This window comes from Schistocerca serialis, chromosome 7, assembly GCF_023864345.2.
Source record: "Schistocerca serialis cubense isolate TAMUIC-IGC-003099 chromosome 7, iqSchSeri2.2, whole genome shotgun sequence".
Taxonomy (NCBI): domain Eukaryota; kingdom Metazoa; phylum Arthropoda; class Insecta; order Orthoptera; family Acrididae; genus Schistocerca; species Schistocerca serialis.
In genome coordinates, this window is record NC_064644.1 from 610,710,833 (window position 1) to 610,735,108 (window position 24,276).

The 24,276-nt window shown below is 43.2% G+C and overlaps 1 protein-coding gene across 1 annotated transcript in view; it reads left to right on the plus strand.

The window, feature by feature from the left end:
• LOC126413293 (phorbol ester/diacylglycerol-binding protein unc-13-like) overlaps positions 1-24,276 on the plus strand; it is a 184,988-nt gene that overhangs the window by 39,454 nt on the left and 121,258 nt on the right. Inside the window, exon 2 of the mRNA XM_050083193.1 lies at positions 22,011-22,134. Coding sequence (XP_049939150.1) covers positions 22,011-22,134 — 124 coding nt within the window. The remainder of the gene's footprint in view (positions 1-22,010; positions 22,135-24,276) is intronic.

The window sequence follows — 24,276 nt, forward strand, 5'->3', positions numbered from 1 at the left end:
CAGGCTCAGCCGCGTAGAGCGCAAGCAATTCCGCACATATGGTCCTTCGTTGCGTTTACGGTTACCGTTTTGGCTGCAAGGAAACCAACGGGCACACACCTTCAAGTACCCCAGTTGGTGGACGAGTGTGTCATCACTACCAACAGAGACATCCAGTTTCGCAGCGAGGAGTTTGTTCGTGATCGTTGGTCAGCTCGAGTGAGAGTGTCAGCTAGTTCCAACAACGCAGGAATCACAGCTGCGTGCGACCAGTTGGTACACGGGACATCGTACAGGTTTGTACGACCTTGTTTCGATGATGACAGGCGCCTCGCCCAACGACTCAAAATACTTTAGTTCACGGCCAGGTCTCCCTAGACATTCTGCTAGCGCCTATGAATATTAACGACGCTCAGTTTTTCCGCTAAAAGAAAATAACAGCTCTCTGCTTGGAGCGAACCTGTGGTACAAACTCCACATTGAAGGCTAAATATAGCGCTGGTACCCACCGGAACAACAAATTCCGTATTTTTTCAACCTAAATAGGCCGAGAGAAAAATATGTGGTATTACTTACTGAACCCCCTTACTACTTTGCTGCTTCTGCAAAAATTTTAAATTACAGAAACAGTATTAGCAGTTGTAGCGTATGATGATGTTACAGTGTGGGACCGCATAAAAATCACTAGCTGCTGTAACGACTTTTGGTTACAGTCCTCAGTGGCTATCAAACATTATTATAATTTAAATCGATGGATCCTTGCACCCCAGAAAAATTAAAGTCGACGAGAAAAAGCTGAAACAAAAGAAACTGACACCTGAAGACAATTTTTTGAAAGTTCAGAGTGTTCTGTACGCCATGGGCAACGGTAGTACCGACATCCGGAGAAAATAGTTGAAAGTCTACTGTCTACACTCGAGCAGTACTGACAAAGCCCCGTGGCAGTGGAGCAGGGCCAGACTGCAAAACTGGCAGAGTCAAGTAGATCAGTGCCGAGTCCCAAACAGCCAGCGAAAGTGGCACGGAGGACAGGATGTCGTGGCGTAGAGCGAAATGATCTGCTTGAGGTGGCTGCGCGACTAGAACAGACTTCAGCCTGCTCTGCAGTCACTTATATCGCCATCATTTTTGATCCCAGGTGACCGATTTCTGGGGAGGGCGATTCCGTGGTGAAGTTAGCGCGCTAAACCAGCAATGTCTGTACTCTCTGTCGTCGACGTGCCTCTGCCCATCAGTGGCAGAGATATAAGGAATTCTACTCACCCTCACCTCACTGGACTGCGAGGCGTGGCACCTAAAAGCCTTCTGTAGTGAATTGACAAAAGTGGAAATCCATGAGGTTTCCCACCAGAAATTCTTACGGACAGGGGTAGCACGAGTAAGCCGTTTTGAGTATTTTCTAAGCAAGAGTGTTACAAAAGCGCCTTTCAGAGCTATGCGAGCCACGTGAGGTTCTGAGAGATTTGAACGGAGCCCATAGGTCATCCTGAAGACGGAAGCACAAAAGCTGGGCCATTGCTGCCTTCCTGTAAACAGTGCTGGAAGCGAGACGCATTTATGCACCCAGATATCTTTCCACCATTTATAAGGCATGGGCAACTGCGGACCAATGCAGCTTCAATTAAAATCATAGCGATTGAGACCAAATACATTAGTGTGTTAAAAAAACTTTTCTCACTCCATTATTATCCCCCGCAACATTGTGATAAGGTTACCCTTTCCTTACATGTATAAAAAAAATTATCAGTCGATTCTTGCTCATGGAATGGCGGTCTCAGTGTGACAATGTTCCCAATGTTACACAGGTTGCAGAGAGAGAACCACATTATTTTCTTTCGATCTTGAAAGTTATTGGGTAATTTTAAATTATATGAATTTAATTAAGTTTATATTTCATTAATAATGAGATTTCAGCTACATTATCACTTCGCAGTGTGAAAAATTATCACTTCAACCGTTATACAAGTGTGTCGGAAGCTAACCGAGCACATAATCGGTTACTTGGTCTCTTGTGTGTCGAGTTTGTGAGTGTGCTAGGCAGCCTGCACTAATGATGGCTTAACACCGGTCGACAAGCACAAAGGTCCAACAGAAGTATAGCTAACACCATTTCACTATACAGCAGACTTTATTACGTAGCCTATGTAATAGGTCGTACTTATATTTCGCATTTCATTAATCATATGTTATTGGCACTATCTTCCCTATACGTGCTTACATCAGCTCCTTGAAGTGTTTCGCGTATGGGTTATTCCATTTCAGATCTGACAAAAATTGAGAAAATTCGCTTCTTATTTTTAGAATCATGAATAATTTTTACATTTGTCAATTACAGTGGAAGGAAATCAGCTTCATAAAGTTATCTTTTAAATGTTAACTAGTTTTCTAGTTAAAATTTGGTGAAGATTCCGTTATTTTCCGAAATTTGTTTACCCTTAACTCATGAACCATATATCGGGTTTCAGTGAACTACGATCCATTTCGAAGCTGAATGTCTGTTGTTGATGGAGGTATATAAAAATAAGTAATACAATTTTTAAAAATCCTTTATTCATGTATTAAGCGCAAACGTATTTCTCATAAAGTTTAAACATACATAGGATTGAACATCCTTTTGCTACACGTTGATCTGAGTCCTAAGTTTTATGGAGCTTCTTGTCTGAAACGTGGAAAAAAATAATGTCATGATAAATATTGAAGTTCATGCTGTGCTTAGATTGCGACGGGCTGCCATGGAACGCAAACAGCGGGTGGCCTCCTCGTGATTCATGGGTGTTGCCGTTACGCCCGGTTATTTTTTCTACAGCTCTCGATTAATGATATCATGACAAATTTTACTAACATTGTTTTTAAATTAAGTGCTCAATACAATGCAAAAATTTAATTCCACGTAAAACTGTGTGTTTTTCAAGAAAAATACGAAACATGCTGCATGAGTAATATCTCAAACTATACAAAAGTACTTTAATTTTGAATTTATTTTTAAAATGTTACTTTGATAATTTCTGAGCGACGAGTCACAAAATCGCGTGATTGTACGAGGGTTGGAACTTAAATAGTGGCAATTATTTGTTCACAATCGAAACATAAGAATCTTTGCACCTCATACTGTCCTTCAAAGTAGTCACCATCGTTGTGGAGAACCCGTTGCCAGCGATGTGGAAGGCGTAGTGTACCGTTAGCAGAGCCTGTTCTGTTGAAGGTGCGAGTGAAGCGGTGTACTGCCTGTCGAATCTCTGGAACAGTTCTGAAGCGAATACCACGAAGTGGTTCCTTCATCTTCAAAACCAAATCAAAGTCACAAGGATTTAAGTTCGGGGAATATGGTGGACGGTACAGTACTTCCCAGTCCCGTCGACCGCACAGAGCAGCCACAGCATGCGCTGTATGCGCCCGCGCGTTGTCGTGCAAAATGATGGGTAGGTTGCCCAGAAAGTGTCGCCGCTTCTTTCGCAAAGTTGGTCGCAGATGATGCTTCAAAAACGAACAGTAATACCGTGCACTGACGGTCTGCGTGGAGGGACGTAATGCTTTAGGATAACACCATCAGAGTCGTACACGAGAATCACCATAACTTTCACCATACTGGGGCTCTGACGCACTTTCGACTTTCGCGGCGACCCGAAATCCATTCGTTGGATTGGCGTTTCAGTTTTGGCTCGTACGATGTGGCCCATGTCTCATCCAGTGTTACGATACGGCGTAAGAAAGCCTCTCCTTCGCGCTCATAGCACTCCAAGTGTGTCTGAGCAGCGTCGTAACGCATCCATTTCTGCATATCCGTCACGCCATACGGAACCCATCGTGATGCAATTTTTCCCTTGCCCAGGCGTTCCTTCAGGATGAGAAGCACAGTCGTATGCTCTAATCCGGTTTAATGGGGGAGCTCCCGAATAGTCTGGCGTCGATCACTGTCCACTAACGCGGCAACAGCATCTTCTTCAGAGATGCTAGGACGACCTGTCCGATGCGTGTCTGCCACAGTTTGCCGACCTTCGTTGAAGGCTTTTACCCAACTTGCCACTGTTCTGTACAGCAATGCCGATTCCCCGCACGCCTCTTGAAGACCTTGATGACACTGCCGTGCTTTACGACGTCTGGCACATTCAATCTTGATCCAACTCCGTTGTTCCTGTTTCAAAAACATAGTAACTCCGTTACGTTAGGCCGCTCGCTCACAAGTGACTGTGTTTCCCTCGATTGTGCGCACGCCGCTGACGTGGAACGGGCGAGTCTACTTGCTTGGAGGTAAGGTAGGTATGTCAACAAGGTGTGCTGTCAGTGACGATAGTAGATTCCATTGCATAGTGTCTCCACAGCAGTGTTGCCACTACTTATGTTCCAACCTACGTATTAAATTACGGTAATTTTTACCCTTAAAATTTTTGAAGCACTTGTTTATCACACCTGCAAGTTTGCTGAAGATATTAAGTTAACATCTACTTTAGATATAAAAATGAACTCGCCACAAAAAATGCAAGGTTTTCTGTTGTCCAAAGTGAAATGGAACAGCCCATATGTCACCGCAGACATAACAAACTGAGGTACAGCAGCTATTATAATGCGAAAAAATCGTTACAGTAACGTAAATGTCTCCGGTCGGTAATATTCAGTGTTAATAAAAGTCTTTCGTCGATTTTTTTGGCTGTCGGTAATTAGAGTTGGTTTTAAAATTTTTTCTTCAGTTATACTGAGACGAAAGCGAGAAGTATCAGCCGACATACGTGCAAAATTTTGAAAAGGTCTAAGAAAAAGTGGAGCAGCAGTTCAGTGCCGAGTGCTCTACTTTTACGCATTTCACATTTACCTACAAATTCAGACAACTAAGTTGTTCCTTTCCTACGCCATTTTGCTTACTTCATCAAAAACAGTATGTCCGCCAAAACAAATAATACATTTTGAATATCAAAGTTTCGCATCCTATCTCTGACTAATATACTGTGTTCCGATTATTAGCGCCAAAAAGCAATAAGGCACCGTTCATAGGATTTGCTCATTGTCTCGTGTTCTGTTCCATTCCCTCTAATGCAAACACATGCTCACAACTAAAAGCGAATGAAGAACTGTCTGTGAATGTTTGTTCACTTTTGTTCGCCTCCATTCTCTCCGGTGTAAACCAGGTTTAATACTGACAGTCATGTTTCGATGTTCTGCGAGAGAAAGTATGAGTGCACGTGGTACAATAAAGTCTGTGGCAATCGAAATGTCGCAAAAGAATAGAGTGGGTGCAGCGGTTTTGATTTGACAGTCATTACCTATAGTCCATCTGCTGAGTCTCAGCTTGTGCGTTCGCTATGTGTCAAGGGACGTGTGGTATTTAATGAGACCCCTACCTTCTGGCTGACGCGTCTGATATGACACCACAAGCGTGTGGCGGAGGAGCAAACCGGTAGCTGGCATGCATTAACAAATAAAATAAAGTAGCCGAGCTCAGTAATAGGTAGATTTTGTGGTTCGGGAGTATTTAGACATGAAGGAAAATTAAATGTACACGATGTAAGCTGCAGCAGAAAACATCGTCACCTTAGTTGTCGCGAGGAACGAGTGGATGGTCAAATATCTATAAGGAACATTACGTGTGTAGATTGTGCACAGTTGGGAGTGTGGATCTCACTAGAAGCGTGCACGGGATAAGTGCCTGCAGTCGCGCTGTTCATCTGTGTCCTCGATGGCTTAAAGCAGCTTCTCTCGATCCACCGATCAATGTGGCACCTACTTCTCCGTTATTGTACCACGTCGACTGTTGTTTCATAGAACTCAGCTACGTTCGGACAAATCTTCCAGTCACCCGTCCTCTCCGTACAAAAGATTATTATCCTTTGTTTATGCTGTCCAACCCTTGCGACCCCATGGTGCTACAGCATCCTGACATTAACTAACGAACGGTTTGGGGGGGTGTGCATGCACCCTTTTTACCGTCGTCTGTGTCTACACTCTGGTATGTTTTAGTCTATGGCAAATTCCCGACTGATAGTCGACCTTATCGCATAGAACTGGCCACCTCCCCACTCTGCCCTGACTGTCAGCTCGAAGGTCCCGACGAGCACCGTCTTACGTGCCCCTCAAACGAAACGTTTGGCTCCTCATCCAACGAATCGTGGGCTTTTACCTCCGTGCCCAGCCAACGACGGTAGCCCCAGATTTCTTGTTGTTGCCCCAGACATTTCACTATCCTCTTGCTAAGCACCATACACTCATCTGGTTTCGAGGACAGGATTTAGAATACCTGTTTGAGAGTGGTCCGCATACAGTCCTTGACTTCTGGTAGAATGTTGTGACCGCGCATAGCACCCTCGCCCGAAAACCATCTTACCGACAAACTTCTGCCGGTTATCTCCGCAGCTTCTTTCTCGACCCCCCTCAAAGTTGGAGTGTGCCATGCCTACCCGTCACACGATGCAACACCCTTATCAACGTTCTCATGCATCGGCAGAAAAAAGAATATGTTATATTTTGTTGAATTTAATGTTTTTCTAATATTTTTTGTTTAACTAACAAACATTTGTATATGTTTAAATGGTATCTTGAAAAACTGTTGGATTGTGTATATATATGTACTGTTAGTTTTTTCAAGAAAGATTATTGGAAAAAAAAGATGGATAGAGCGTCTGCCATGTAAGCAGGAGATCCCGTGTTCGAGTCCCGGTCGGGGCAAACATTTTCACCTGTCCCCATAGAGGTATATCAACAACACCGCAACTGAGAGTTTCAATTAACTATCATTTATCCTAAAAATGTACAGTCTTTATTTAAAGCATTTTATTTATCATTTGGCAGGAACTCTTAGTTACTCAATAAAGAATGATTTATTAGGTGATAATTTTGTTCACATACATATATCACGTATCATGTAAGACTACAGTGAATGGTGTTTGGACATAACCTATCAGTTTTTATATCATTGCGTAGACGTACACTCGAAAAATCCACAGGGCTGATATTGTTTGCAATTAATCTGGCATGGCTAAGGGTGGAAAACATACGTCGCAATAACAGTGTAAAAACCCTTCTAAATTTCACAAATAACGACGCTTGTGTATTTAGTGGAAGAGCAGTTGAACGGAATGGGAAGCGCCTCATAAGGTGAAAATCAACAAAACCAAAACAGAGGTAATGGGATGTGGTGGTAATACAGCAGGCGATGCTGAAGGAATTTGGTTAGGAAATGTGAGACTGAAATTAGTAAATGAGTTTTCCTACTTGGGCAACAGAACAGCTGATGATACCGAATTAGGGAAGATATAAAATATAAAGTGGCAATAGCAAAAGATTATTTCTAAAACGAGAAATTCGTTAACGTCTAATATAAATTAAAGTTTTTAAATGATGTTGAACCGTGATTTATTTTCAAAGAATATTCTTAAGAATTTATTTTATTTACTAGCGATTTATCAAGAACATTAACACATTTAATCACACTATGTAAGCATGGAAGTAGTTGCCAGGGAGTAACTGATGAAATCATAACCAAATTCCTTTTAACAAATGGGGATTTTATTCACTTTAATAGTGCCTAAAAGCATTTTTTAAAAGAAACAGATTTAAAATTATAATGAGAAAGCACCCTCTAAATATCAAAGTTACAACTTATTCAGAGGCAGAAAGAAACAAGTTTTGACTGTATGAACTTTCGGGCACGGCCGGAGTTACGTCCGCTCACAAGAGCTTCTGAAAGACTACACTGGTGCAAATCTGCAACACACCAGATAACTTTAAACTAAGAGTTTTAACAATTTACACAAGCACACAAACTATGCACCCCCCCTAGAAGGGATGGTAATGGTACAAAACACTAACAATTGAAATATTAACCTTGCCACTGAAGGTGCAACTTGATTTTAACTTCTAAGAAAAGTCTTATGGTGAAAGGGTGGCAACTTTATATACTACAATGATCATTTAAATAAAAGCCCATGAAATGTAATATTAAATAAAATTCTACAAGGTTGGCCAAACAATAGTTAAGATGCTCTACAGTACACAGATACCACCTCTCAAGATCATAGGCAATAATATCAAAGTTTCCAAAGATCATTACATATTTCAGGTATTATGCCGTTACACTCTAAGCAATAAATTCGTTAACACACCATATCCGACAAACATGACAGAGGCAGCTACTAACGTACGGTAGATTGATAGGGAGATTACCGAACAACCCGAACTGCAGGTTGCTCTAACCCGCCCCTACTCAACAAGGGAAAACCGGACCACCCAAATTATAAACAACCACCTTCCCGCGGGTGGGAAAACGGAGAAGAGCGGTGGGACGACCCAAAAGCAAAACGGCTGGTGACCTCACCAAGAGAACAAGTAGAATTTAACAAGAGTAACTCAAACAACATATCACCAATCACTTAACTTCTAATAAACTGCGATTCCTCGAGAAGACCTTGCGCAGCACCCCCAAATCGCTCTCCCGAACCGTCCGCTGCCAGCCGCTTCAACGGACGCAGGAAGGCGCGCCGATCTCCCGTCTCACGGCGTCGCAGCTCGCGCCGGCCAGCCCGATGTCGTGGGTTGACTCCTGTTGCTCTCGTGTCGACCGCGAAGTCACTACCCCTCGCTATACGCCGCGGCCCACTGGACTCACTTGGCGAACTCACATGCGCCGACGCTCTAGACGGACAAGTCATCTTGTGTCTCAGAGCGCGACCGACCTACCGATCGATCCAACCGCCAATGACCTTTGCCTGAGCAAAATCGATCAGGCTGGCGGCCTAACGCGCAGACTCAGAAGCAAGAACTAAGCCCCGACCGGGCGACCACCCGCTGAGTTCTCTTACCTTAGTGGAAAGACTCTCATTTTGCCAGCTTTAGAGGTTGATCCGAACGACAGACAGGCACTAACTGCCTAACGAATGCTGACGAGAGACAGACTAGCAAGCTGGGGACGAGAGACTGACCCAGACTGACTGACTGGCGAGCTCATAGCGCCCCTTAAATGGAAGTGAACAGGCAACCTTCCCCCTTTCCCACCAGAGGGAGACACCAGAGCTGCGATTGCCACAGCGGCGCCACCGCCAGAAACGGAGGGCGACTGCTTCACACTACGCGCTGTGGCGCGCTCTTCAAAACAGCAAATTTTACCACGGCTCAGATGTCATGTTTGATTTTAGCTGTCACTGTTTTTATTTTACGACTGAAATTTCGCCATTTTTGCCATTTTCAAGCAGAAATCTTTTGACAAGCTTTAAACATATTTATAGATGCTGTGGACTCATATTACAGAAAAGTAATGAATGTGTGAGAAAGACTTTTCTGAAGGTATTTGTCCTTAGTGTAGTCTTGTATGTAAGTGAAACGCAAACAAGTATTGAAATTTTTGAAATGTGGTGCTACGGAACAATATTGGTTACATCGAATAACTGATGAGGAGGTACTGAAACAAGTCATGGTCCAACCTAACGAAAAAAGGATCGGTTGTTAGAACACATTCTGAGACTTCAAGGAGTCGACAATTTGCTAACGATGCACTAATAATGCTGAGATCAAGAGACTTGCGCGGGGGTGATTGTGGTGGAGTGCAGAGTCCAAACCTGTCTTCGGACTGAAGGCTATGGCATGTATAATCATCGTGTTACAGCGTAGTTCGGAAGCTCAATAATTCCTCGCCAAATTCAAAGGCACACAAGTCGATGTATTTAGACGCATAGATCCCCTATTGAAATAGACTAACATGCCAAAGAAACTGGTACACTTCCCATTATCGTGGAGGGCCCCACAAGGACGCAAAACTGCCGCAACACTACGTGGCATGGACTCGACTAATGTCTGGAGTAGTTCTGGAGGCAATTGATGCATTGAATCCTCTAGGACTGTCCATAAATCCGTAGAGTACGAGAGGATGGAGATTTCTACCGGACAGCACGTTACAAGGCATCCCAGATATGCTCAATAATGTTCATGTCTGGAGACTCTGGTCGGCAGCAGAAGTGTTTAAAATGAGAAGAGTGTTCCTGGAGCCACTCTCTATCAATTCTGGACATGTGGGGTGTCGCATTGCTCTGTCGGGATGCACAATGGACATGAATGGATTCAGGTGATCAGACAGTGTGATTACATACGTATCACCTGTAAGAGGCGTCTCTAGACGTATCAGGGGTCCAATATTACACCAGCTGCACACGTTCCACACCATTACAGAGCATCCACGAGCTTTAACAGTCCCCTGCTGACACGCTGGGTCCATGAATTCATGGCCGGCCGGGGTGGCCGAGCGGTTCTAGGGGCTACAGTCCGGAACCGCGAGACCGCTACGGTCGCAGGTTCGAATCCTGCCTCGAGCATGGTTGTGTGTGATGTCCTTAGGTTAGGTAGGTTTAAGTAGTTCTAAGTTCTAGGGGACTGATGACCTCAGAAGTTAAGTCTCATAGTGCTCAGCGCCATTTTAACCGTTTCTCTGATCACATATAACTCTTAGGCAATGAACATAATTAATAAACCTAGAAGCAGAAATTCACAAATGTAAACAACGGCAGTTAACAGAATGCGCTTCTGGCGTGACGGGGCTCGATGGTACTACAGTGCGTCATAAAACAAGGAAACACGATTCGTTGCATTGGTGCACACTTACCTGCACCTATGTCCGTATTCCACAATCATCATGTTATTTCGTATATGTTGGAAAGTCTGCTCTCGGGATGTGAAAATTAACCCTTTTCCCGATGTGTTAAACGCCCCTTACAGTTCTTTCAACTGGAGTAGGGTAAACACCTCCGTGTCACCCTAGACCTGACCGTTGGAGCCAAGACAAATTGTGTAGTACTCCACTGAATCTTTCCTATGCACCAGACAACAGTTTGATAAGCTGACATTGTGTACAAATGCGAGAAACAGCGAACTGTGTGCAACGTGACGGATCTTGTATGCTTGTAATGAGATCGAAGTAGCAAGCGTGCAGCAAATCCCGTGAGAATTGCTACCTAGTTAGCTCCTCAGTAGAGGGCAGCTAATCTCTCGGGAAGATACCAACACGCTAGTCAGCCACAAACTCTTCTAAAGCCTCCGTTCGCTAGTTCCTGAGGGGCCTTTTATTTACTGACAGCAACACCGCTCCAGTCACGTAACCTGTTCGTGCGGCTAAATGGCAAGGCATTCAATCACTCTTTCCATCAGCAACCTATGGCCCGATTTTTGATAGGCCGCTCCAAAGCCACAAGTTCTGTTAGTATCTTATTACGAACGTAAAAACGTCACACGAGGTGGCAAAATCTCGCATACGATCCACGATAAGCTTTCTCGTCATAATTTTATTTTATGTCATGCTGATTCGTTCTCGGTATGAAATTCAGAAGAGAATTCACCACTCTATGACGGGGGAAGTTTGTGGTTTAACGTCACATCAAAGAAGAATTTCTCAAGGAAGTACTTAATATCGGACTGTTCAATAATGGGAGATGGAAAGAAGTCGTTACAAGACAGACAACGCTACATGGATAGTGTTGCTTACAGTTTGCACACGTTGTTAGCGGTGTAAGTGCAGACATTGCCATCATTGGTAAATTAATATTACCCACTACCATGTGTTAGTTGTTTTTTTCTTCGTCTAACAGTCTTTCCGTGAACACGTCACATAATTTACTACCCGATGTTTTCTGCGCAGTCGTAACTGCACTACAAAGTGGACGACGCCTGTCACTATAGGCTGACCGTTTTGCATCCTCGTGTCCATACTTCAATGCCTGACCTTGTTGCCCACGGTAAAATAAACATCAGCGGCTTGCACTTGCCACATGTACTAGGAGGTACCAACAATTATTTGTCTACGAATGCAGTAAATACTGCTATAATAAATTTCCATTACTTACGTCTGTGGTCACAAACTGTTTGTCAAAAGGTTACCAGTTTCAGTCTATAATAACCATCTTCAGATCTGTTTTATAAAAATAATGTCCTAATGTACTGCAGCCGTAGTGGCTTCGTCAAAATTTAAATGCAAAATCAGCACCAGCATCGTCAAATATATATAAATTAACAGCATATGTGAGACTCATCTTTTCAGCAGCACCACTGTTCAAAACAAACTCTGTAATGTTGTTCAGTACACTGTCCTCAGGCATCAATACCAATATGTGCATTGATACAGTCAGCACCATGTATATGTGCAGTGACATAGCATCGAATATTTCTAAGTACGTTCGTGTTAGCACGTACCTGTGTATGTTGACCGTACTGTTGTTGTCTCTCGAGTACAGTTTCCTGATAAATTGTGTAGTATGTTTGCAGGTTCTTGACAATAGCGTAATTCTGAAAACTGAAACGTCAGAATAAAATCTTCTAGAGCCACAAGTGGAAGATGACGTCCTTCAAACAATCATAGATCTTCAAGGCTCATCTTACAAGAAGTTAATATTGCTTTATGTCAACAGCATCGTAACCTTTTATCGGCAAATAAGGGGTTGGGAAAATAAAAATGACGTGGTAAAACGTTTCATGCACCATAAGGTAGGCTACCCGACTTACGTCCTGGACTGGATGATGTAAGCGGTGTTGCCTAGCTTAAGGTGCATAAAATATTCTCCAAGCTAATTTTATTTCGTCCGCCCCATCCTGTACTATGTTAAGCTTCAAATAGCATGACGCCATGATTATGTCATGTAGAAAGGTAAATGTATCAACGTGTAAGCGAAAATCTACACAAGTTACGTCTTAATCTCGGGCAGCACTCACACTAAGGGTGCCAACAACCGAACCACGAGGGTAATCATCCCCTTGATGATCCTCGAATGCCATCAGATGATTTCCCCTGTTGACAGACTAGTAACGACCCATGTAACTCGCTGTCAGAGTTACCTAAAATCATGTCTATGGCGCACTATTGATGACTTCCACTTGCCCGCATAAGTTTTCACAAATGCTATATTTACAACAGTTTTCAAATGGCGTCCTCCAGCGTCAATGCAGGCATGGTGCCCTCCACACGAAGTTTTGTCGTACACGTTTTAATATCTCAATCATCATTTGAACCAAGTCGCAGGCAGAAGTCTTTTCAGAAGGTTCTCTTTGGTCTTCACAGGCGCCATGATGTGGAAACCACATCCGTTGACGAGTAGCAAGCGGATAATTTCCAGGACCAGTAGTGGTAAATGTATTCCAGTGTCATAGGCGTCACAACGATTTCAGCTTATAACATTCAATTCAGTCGTTTCAAGAGAACTCCCTCAAACCAAATCCATCTAAGACACAGGGTAGCGCTTTCCACCTCCGCACAAAACAGGCCAACAGGAAGCTGAACGTCACCTGGAATGGCAACAAACTGAACCATTCGGACAAACCAACATACCTTGGTGTCGTGCTGGCTAAATCACTGACGTACAGATATCACTGTGAAAAAACCTGCCAAAAAGTTTCTGCCAGGAACAATATTTTAAGAAAACTGACGAATAGTAAATGGGGAGCTAGTCCGACTGTATTACGAACAACTGCTCAAGCACTTTGCTTCTCCACGGCAGAATATGCATGCCCTGTATGGTCTCGATCAACACATGCCAAAAAAGTCACTACAGTCCTTAATGAAACATGCAGGCTAACAACAGGATGCATGAAACCCACTCCACTTGGGAAAATATACAAAGCAGCTGGATTCTCATCTCCTGAATCCCGAAGAATTGCGCACGAACATACAGAAAAATTTAAACAGATTTTCGACGAGCGCCACCCGCTGCGTGGTTCTTCATGTGGACGTAGCAAACTTAAATCCCGCAAGAGATTTCTCACTAGTGAATTGAACGAGCCTCCGAACGACTACCCTGCCTCACGAGAAATACCCAGCGGCAGTACATCAAGCTGGAAGGTTTACAGAACACTGAACCGCATCAGAACAGGCGTAGCGCCAGTTAAAGCAAACCTAGTCAAATGGGGCTTCAAGGAAGAAGGAGACAACAAATGCGACTGTGGTGACGTTCAGGATATGGAAGCCTTCTACAGTGTTCCATCTGCCCCACCCTTGACGAACTATGGCTTGAGAAGAGAGACATTGGGCTGAAAGGCTTTGAAACAAATCTCCGGACACGAAAAAGTAAAGTAAAGTAAGTCGTTTCATGACCAGGATCCCTAATGTCAAAGTATACATTTAACCTCCATCATCCCTGAAAGTTTGTAACACCATTGCGGAATCTTCCTGTACATGATCTACTGTTTCGTAACAACGCGGCCAAACGTCCGAAATGTACCAGGTGATCAAAAAGTCAGTATAAATTTGAAAACTGAATAAACCACGGAATAATGTAGATAGAGAGGTACAAATTCACACACATGCTTGGAATGACATGGGGTTTTGTAAGAACCAAAAAAATTCAAAAGTTCAAAAAATGTCCGACAGATGGCGCTTCATCTTATCAGAATAGCAATAATTAGCATAACAAAGTAAGACAAAGTAAAGATGATGTTCTTTACAGGAAATGCTCAATATGTCCACCATCATTCCTCAACAATAACTGTAGTCAAGGAATAATGTTGTGAACAGCACTGTAAAGCATGTCCGGAGATATGGTGAGACATTTGCGTCCGATGTTGTCTTTCAGCATCCCTAGGGATGTCGGTCTATCACGATACACTTGCGACTTCAGGTAACCCCAAGGCCAATAATCGCACGGACTGAGGTCTGGGGACCTGGGAGGCCAAGCGTGACGAAAGTGGCGGCTGAGCACACGATCATCACCAAACGACGCGCACGAGAAATCTTTCACGCGCCATCTGTCGGACATTTAGTGAACTTTGTTTTGCCGGCCGGTGTGGCCGAGCGGTTCTAGGCGCTTCAGTCTGGAACCGCGCGACCGCTACGGTCGCAGGTTCGAATCCTGCCTCGGGCATGGCTGTGTATGATGTCCTTAGGTTCGTTAGGTTTAAGTAGTTCGAAATTCTAGGGGACAGATGACGCCAGATGTTAAGTCCCATAGTGCTCAGAGCCATTTGGACCATTTTGAACTTTTTTTTGTTCTAATAAATCCCCATGTCATTCCAAGCATGTGTGTCAATTTTTACCTCTCTATCTACATTATTCCGTGATTTATTAAGTTTTCAAATTTATACTGACTTTTTGATCACCCTGTATTTTATTCAAATTGACCCTAGCCGGGAAACCTACGCACTTACAACGACGTAAGTTACTCAGAAACAGTGCAGTATGCGAACAAACATGAAAGTGAGTACTTTTGTATTAGTCAGTCAGACAGAGCCGTTGCAGCCAGATTAGTTAAATTTGCATTCGGCAGTCTGACCTCCCAAACAATGTGTTCCATTCTATTCCTAAATGTTAAAAATGTATTGTTTTTTCATCGTACGCTACGTAAGTTGCTCCATTTTCTGAGAAATTTTGTGTAGATATTTGTTGAACAAAGCATTACATCTATGTTTAGGTAAAAATTTTGAGTAATTTTTATTTTTTATTTACACGCCAATCTCCGTAGGACCAAATTGAGGAGCAAATCTACAACGTCATGGAACGTGTCAGTACACGAAATTACAGCATAAAAGTAATACCAGATAAAAATAAAATGCTTATGATCCCAAAGGCAAGTCGCAAGTTTCAGTAAACGCAGTCAACAATATAATATAAGAATCAGATTAGTTTTTCAAGGGACTCCTCAACAGAATAGAAGGTGTCACCCATGAGGAAACTCATCAGTTTCGATTTCAAATCGTGTGGATTACTGCTAAGATTTTTTGAATACTCGTGGAAGCTTACTGAAAACGGATGCAGCACACCTTTCTGCACAAGATTTAAGGAAGTCCGATATAAACGCAGGTTGGATTTCTGTCGAGTATTAATTGAGTGAAAGCTGCTTCTTCTTGGAAATATGTTGATACAGTTATCAAGAAACGACAGTAAAGAGTATATACATTGAGAGGCCAAAGTCAACATACCCAGAGTAGTGAACAGGGGTCAACAAGTGGCTCACGAACTTCCACCACTTATTGCCCGAACCGCCAGTTTCTGAGCCAAAAATATCATTTTAGAATGGCAAGAGTTACCCCAAAATGTAATATCATATGACATAAGCGAATGAAAATTAGCAAAGCAGACTAATAATCTTGTCGAACGATCACTCCACGTCAGTTTACTATCTCTCTGAACATCTAGAAATTTGAAATATTCAGTTTCACTAACCGTATGCCCATTCTGTGAAATCAAAACGTCAGGTTTTGTTGAATTATGTGTTAGAAACTGAAAAAACTGAGTCTTAGTGTGATTTAGCGTTATTTTTTTTCTAGAGGCCATAAACTTCCGTCATGAACTGCACTATTTGAAACCGAGCGAATGTAGCACACAACATCCATTACTACCAAGCTAGTGTCCTCAGCAAATAGAAATATTTTGGATTTACCCGTAACACTGGAGTCCACACCATTTATATAAATAGAGAACAGGGGCAGCCACAACACTGATCCCTGGGGCACCCCACACTTGACCGTACGCCACTCAGACCGCACATCACAGCCATTCTCAGTAGTGTGAATAATGACCTTTTGGTGTCTGTGATGAAGTAAGAGGTGAACCAATTGTAAGCTACTCGCCGTTTTCCGTAATGGTCCAACTTCTGGAGCAATATTTTGTGATCAACACAATCAAATACCTTAGTTAAATCAAAAAATATGCCTAGCGTTCCAAACCTTTTGTTTAACCCATCCAGTACCTCACGGAGAAAAGAGAATGTAGCATTTTCAGTTGTTAACCGACTTCTAAAGCCGAACTGTACATTTGATAGCAAATTATATGACACAAAACAATCAATTATCCTTACATATACAGCCGTTTCAATAACTTTAGCAAACTCTGATGGCATAGAAATAGGTCTAAAATTGTTTACATTATCCCTTTCTCCCTTTATATAAAGCGGCTTTACTACTGAGTACTTTAATCGTTCAGGAAACTGACTATTCCTACAGGAAAAATTACAAATATGGCTAAATACAAGGCTAACATGTGTAGCACATTACTTTAATGTTCTGCTAGGCACTCATCATAACCACGAGAGTCCTTAGTCTTCATTGATTTAATTATTGACTCAGTCTCCCCCTTGTCAATATCACAGAGGAGTATTTCAGACATCAATCTCGGAAAGACATTTGCCAAGAGAGTTACATCATTTCCTGTAGAAACTAAGTTTTTATTTAATTCACCAGCAATGCTCAGAAGAAATTGTTAAATACTGTACATATATCTGATTTATCAGTAACAGAAGTGTTTTTACTACGAACTGACTTTATATCGTCGGCCTTGTGCTACTGACCAGACACTTCCTTCAAAACTGACCATATGGTTTTAATTGTATCTTGTGAATTAGCTGTTCTATTTGCGTACCACATACTCTTTGCCTTCTTAATAACATTTTTAAGCACCTTACAATACTGTATGCAGTAGGTAACGGTATCTTGATTGTGACTACTTCCAACATTTTTATGTAATTCCAGCTTTGTCCTACATTATATTCTTATCCCACTATTCAGCCACCCAGGTTGCCTTGTACTACTAGTAGCCCGTTTAGAATTATCCAATGGAAAGCAGCTCTCAAAGAGCATAATATTTGTCATCTATGTTATTGACACTATTAACATCCTTCCACTCTTGTACCTTGACCAGGTCTAATACTATCTCTTTAGCCGTTGGAGTAACTTTCCTACATAGTTTGTAATTATATGTGACATTTGTTTGAGTACAAAAGTCTTTTAGTGTTAAAAGACAATTCACCATTTTACCAACAGAATGCCCATTTAGTAATGAAGAATGAATAGAAAGTTGTCTATGGCTGTGCTACTGTTCCCCTGCACCCTTGTAGAAAAAAAAAAAAAAAACACAGCTACATCAGATCATATGAATTTCGGAGATGTACCAACATCCTTTTTCTTCCACAATCACAAACAAAATTAATATTGAAGTAACCACATATAACTAATTTCTGATTCTTCCTTTAAAGTGAATCAAGAAAACTTTCTAGCTTGAGCGGAAACGCTCTGAAGTCATAATTAGGGGACCTATAAACAACAAAAATTAGAAATTTTAATTTCATTAAATTCAACTGCCCCTGCACAACATTCAAATATCTGTTCAGTGCAGTGCCATGATACGTCTGTGGTCTTACATGGAATATTGTTACTTTCGTACATGGCCACTCCGTCACCCCTCAAGGAACTCCTTGAAAAATAGCCAGCTAATCTGTACCCTGACAAAGAAAGCCTCTGAATAGTCAAATTATTTAAGTAGTGCTCCGATATACCAATAATTTCAGATCGAACAAGTTTAACGAGATTAAAACGTGTAACCTAATGTACCTAACCAGTTACAATTCCCGTTCCTCCTCCATTACACTTACTTAGTATTTAATTGTGTTTTTGCTATTTCACAACAACACAGTGAAAATGAGAAATTTATTGAGTTTCGGAATATTCTTTTGTTTTTCACGATTCTTCATAAAGGTGTTCACCAGAGTCATTTTCTGTTAGACGGCGAAAGAGAACTATTATTTGACTGTCACACTGTAAGTCAGTTCACAAGATAAATAAATGTAGAACGCCCGAATCTTATCCGCAGGAATCAATATGGATTGTAGAAAGAGGGATCTCGTGAAATTTAACTAACTCTGTAATATACACTCCTGGAAATTGAAATAAGAACACCGTGAATTCATTGTCCCAGGAAGGGGAAACTTTATTGACACATTCCTGGGGTCAGATACATCACATGATCACACTGACAGAACCACAGGCACATAGACACAGGCAACAGAGCATGCACAATGTCGGCACTAGTACAGTGTATATCCACCTTTCGCAGCAATGCAGGCTGCTATTCTCCCATGGAGACGATCGTAGAGATGCTGGATGTAGTCCTGTGGAACGGCTTGCCATGCCATTTCCACCTGGCGCCTCAGTTGGACCAGCGTTCGTGCTGGACGTGCAGACCGCGTGAGACGACGCTTCATCCAGTCCCAAACATGCTCAATGGGGGACAGATCCGGAGATCTTGCTGGCCAGGGTAGTTGACTTACACCTTCTAGAGCACGTTGGGTGGCACGGGATACATGCGGACGTGCATTGTCCTGTTGGAACAGCAAGTTCCCTTGCCGGTCTAGGAATGGTAGAACGATGGGTTCGATGACGGTTTGGATGTACCGTGCACTATTCAGTGTCCCCTCGACGATCACCAGTGGTGTACGGCCAGTGTAGGAGATCGCTCCCCACACCATGATGCCGGGTGTTGGCCCTGTGTGCCTCGTTTGTATGCAGTCCTGATTGTGGCGCTCACCTGCAAGGCGCCAAACACGCATACGACCATCATTGGCACCAAGGCAGAAGCAACTCTCATCGCTGAAGACGACACGTCTCCATTCGTCCCTCCATTCACGCCTGTCGCGACACCACTGGAGGCGGGCTGCACGATGTTGGGGCGTGAGCGGAAGACGGCCTAACGGTGTGCGGGACCGTAGCCCAGCTTCATGGAGACGGTTGCGAATGGTCCTCGCCGATACCCCAGGAGCAACAGTGTCCCTAATTTGCTGTGAAGTGACGGTGCGGTCCCCTACGGCACTGCGTAGGATCCTACGGTCTTGGCGTGCATCCGTGCGTCGCTGCGGTCCGGTCCCAGGTCGACGGGCACGTGCACCTTCCGCCGACCACTGGCGACAACATCGATGTACTGTGGAGACCTCATGCCCCACGTGTTGAGCAATTCGGTGGTACGTCCACCCGGCCTCCCGCATGCCTACTATACGCCCTCACTCAAAGTCCGTCAATTGCACATACGGTTCACGTCCACGCTGTCGCGGCATGCTACCAGTGTTAAAGACTGCGATGGAGCTCCGTATGCCACGGCAAACTGGCTGACACTGACGGCGGTGGTGCACAAATGCTGCGCAGCTAGCGCCATTCGACGGCCAACACCGCGGTTCCTTGTGTGTCCGCTGTGCCGTGCGTGTGATCATTGCTTGTACAGCCCTCTCGCAGTGTCCGGAGCAAGTATGGTGGGTCTGACACACCGGTGTCAATGTGTTCTTTTTTCCATTTCCAGGAGTGTATAAGATCCAAAAAGTACTAAATAACGGCACCGAGGTTCATACATTGAATGTTGACTTCACAAGGCATTCGATACATATCCTTGCTGTTACCTTGTGAACAAAATAGTGTTTACGTAGATAGGTGCAATGCACATTTAAACCATGTAATATCGTATGACAGGCTTGACCGTATTGCAGTTTCATAAACACTAAGTTTCATAGTCATTATATTTCGGACTTAGAACTTATTATGTCATTTACATTGGGAGAAGCCATGAGGGGTGTAAGAAACTTCACGTATAGCCGAATGAACTACTTCAGAACCGTTACTGCTCACGAAGTACAGGGTGTTAGAAAGAAAGTATTCCGTGTATTGACACGTGTAGTGTAGACCAAACACGAGACAGAAATACCCAGTTAACATTTGCTCCAAAATGCGTAACTATGAGTAGTTGTTCATCCTCGCTCTGTGAAACACGTGTCTTCTACAGCAACTTGCATGGTGTTACGAACGAACGACACAAAGAAGTAAACAAATGAGTGAACTAATGAAAACACATTATTCTGTCACTTTGAAACGGCAGGGCTTTCATCGGTGTCTACTTGTTATCACACACGACCTGAACGTGGGAGTCATCGCTAAAGGAGGTCCTCGACATGGTGTTCATTCACAGTAAGGCACGCACTATCTGACGTGTTAGGAAACCGCGCACTCTCTGAAATGTTCCGAGTTGATCACAAATGCTCTGGCAGGCATAGATAACGTGTTCCTGTGGTCTTTATCCGTCATATACCAAAGAATTAAATTGTCTCCAAAACAAAAAATCCAATGGATTAAGATATGGGAAACAAGCTGGCCAAGGGTTTTGACCTCCTCGACCAATCAATTGCCTATTACGTGTCTGCGTGAGGTATTCTTGGACGTTTTGGAGAAAATGGACTGACGCTCCATCATCCATGAACCACATCTACAGCCGTTGTTGGAATCATACTTGCTTTAGCTGGACAAGCAAGCCGTTTGGTAGGAATTGACGATGCTCTACACTGTTTAACCTGATTGTAATAGCAAAGAGGTTGCAATAGAAGAGATGAGTTCCAGAGTGACGACGGCGAACAAAGGCTCATAGCTCATAAGTTATTCATCTCACACCGCAAGTTAACTGGACATTTTGTCTTGTTTTGTTCCGTACTACAACCTCTGAAATTATGTAATAATTTTTTAACTCCCTGTATAGAAGCGAACTGATGGGTTTTATGAGGCTGTTTGCGACGTTATTGTTAATGGCAAATAGGCGGCGCTATGTAACTGTAATGAAATAGCCGGATACATTCAGTCGTTGGCGGTTTAGTCGAGCGACTAAGCTCTCGTATTTAAAGCAAATGTATTGCGCATAATATGTGGAAAGACCCAGTAATGTTAGATTATATCAGCTCCTAACAGTCACAAGAAACAGAATTAATAGGGGAATAGAGTAGATCTGAAGCAGAGCTTCACGTTTTGTCCCAGGTCCATTTAGTACGTATGAGAGCATCGCGTAGAACACCATTCAATACTAATGGCCACTACAGCACGATACGGAGCATCACGGAGAGGTTTACTACAAAACATCCCATAGCGAACCTTTGAAAAAGAGTCTGACAGCTTTGCACTTCATTACACACGTAGTTTCTGAAATGGGAACAACAGTAAAATTAGAGAACTTGTCGCAGCTGTTTTCGCTTACGAGCAGACGATCTTCCGATACATCACTTCGACTGTGAAACACTGAAGGAGGATTATCACGGCACCGGAAGTACTACTTTCCACACGCCAGAAGATAGTTTTTGCAATATAAGTGTAGATACTTTCTTCGTTGATAAACGTTCTCGGGTTGTGGACAGCCGATTACAGTAGTCAAGTCTCTACAAACTGTTAACGACGTAAATGAAAATGAGAAATTCACAGCTCCTCGAATGTGCACCTCGGTTTGCTGTCGCAGTTTGAGCAGCAGTGTGTGTGTGTGTGTAAAGACTTTGTGTGTTCGCCCGCTGTTGCAGGAGGGCACGGGGCAATGGCTGTCGCTGGAGGCGGAGCTGGTGATGCGCGACGGGGAGGTGGTGGGGACGAAGAGCCCCACGGGACACTCGCTGCTCGTCGACTGCCGCTTCGAGCTGCCGTTCGGTAAGCCACCTGCTGCACTGCTGCTGCCGCCGGCGCCGGCGCGCGCTCCTAGCGCAAGCGTCGCTGCCCGCGTCGATGCGTGACCACTGGAATTCTCCATCAGGCATTGTGTATATGTATATTTCTATTTAGTATTTGTCTTGTAGTTTTAAATTTCCTCCTCAAACGCAGTTTCTGGCAATTATAATAAGCAACTAAACTATTTCTTTTCTGCAGTTTGTTTATCACAAAGAAGATGATTATGGCTGTTGCTCAGAGCATCAGAGATTTCCTTTTTTCCATCAAGCATTTGAAGTCGATCAACAATAAATTGAAGTGTAAGATTTTTACAATTAATTTCAGTACTTTGACACTTTTCTTTGATTATAATTCTTGCCGACGGCCTCCATAGTCGAACTGCCTTAGGTGCAGAAGGACTGGGTTCCATTCTGGTGCCACCTCAGTTTTCTTTTAGACAGTAGAGCTGCTTCGATAAACAATGAGTGGCATCACGAGGATTCATCTACCAGCAATAATGGTTGTGGGGGGGGGGGGGGAGGGGGGTTCGCGATCTGGTCACTACATGCTCCACACTCACAGATCGTTCCTTGTACTGCATTTCGTTTAACGGTTAACCATTGCCGGCCGTAGTGCGGGCATACGCTGTTCCCGCAGATTCTGGTGTAATGTTTCCGCTGCTAAGCAGGTATGTAGCCTAGTAGGACAGAGTGCGGGCATACGATGTAGGGCACTTCCTGCCGGAGGGGAGGGGTGGATAAGAATCATATATTTTATAAACATAAACGCCGTTAATAATCGTTATGACTGATAGATACAATTAATATGTACAATTAAGGTGCAAGAACACTATTTAACTTCGCAATACAGTTATCTCTCGTAAACCACCGTACGGTAAGTCAGAAGCGACGTTTTACTTTGGGGAAGATGCACTATTTCTGGACCTTATCAGCAACTTATTGATACTAGAGATATTTTATGTGGCGCCAAAACCGTTCAGCGCGCAATCACTTCCAGGAGACAGCTCCCTCCCCCGCGCATTGTTGTAGTCTATAGTCAGAAGGCTAGTGTAGTGTAACCTTGGTCTCCGTCACAATCGTTACTCCCTACATATAACACATTCTTACAAACCAAATTGACTATCCCTTGCTACTTCAGGATGTGCTCGATCGCTGCTTTTACCCTACAGTTGGTGACCTTCCCTCAGCATTACTGAGCACTTCAGGAGAGCCAGTAATGACAAAACTAATTCACTAGGAACGCAAGAGGAATGAAACAGCCTGAATGTCTTCGGACTTGAAGAAGGATGTCATAATATCAGTACTATAGAAGGAAGAAGCTGATAGATCTGAACGTTTCCAAACCATGAATTTAATAAGTCATGGTCGCAACCACAGACACGAATTATGTACAGAAGAGTGGAAAAAAGTTAGAAGCCGACCTCAAGGTAGATCAGTTTGAGTGGAGCAATGTAGCACAGCGCGATTCAGTAGTGACCCTCCGACTTACCTTACTAAGAAATTTGAAGAAAGGCAAATCAACGCATAAACCATTACTAGGTTTAGGGAAAACGTTCGACAGTATTGAGTGGAATACACTTTTTGAAATTTTAACGGTATAGGGATAAAATAATGGGAGACAAAGGTTGATTACTACAGGGTGAAAAGTATTTAAACCGACAAACTCTGGGAGGTTGTAGGGGACATCAAAACAAATATTTTTCACTGATGTCATTTTTCCTATGAGGATTATTTAAACCGGTGGAGGTTGTATTAAGCTCTTAATTTGTTAGAGGCCGTATTACGATCTTCAGTTGTTAGAGGGCGTATGACACTCTTCAGTTGAAGGCAACTGCTGTCCACCAGTGTAGTAGTTCATTGTCTCTGTTTACTAATGTAGCGATACACCTGGAGTGAGTACACTGATATGGTTGGTGCGTACTACGTAGCGCACCACAACAGACGAGCTGCACAGCGGGTTTATCAACAACATTATCCTAATCACCGTATCCCGCATCATACGACCTTTGCTGCCGTGTACCAACGTCTGCGTGAGACCAGGTCATTTAGCAGATTACCTGGACAGGGACGCCGTCGCACGGTAAAAACGCTGCAATTTGATGAAGCTGTCTTGCAGCATATGGAG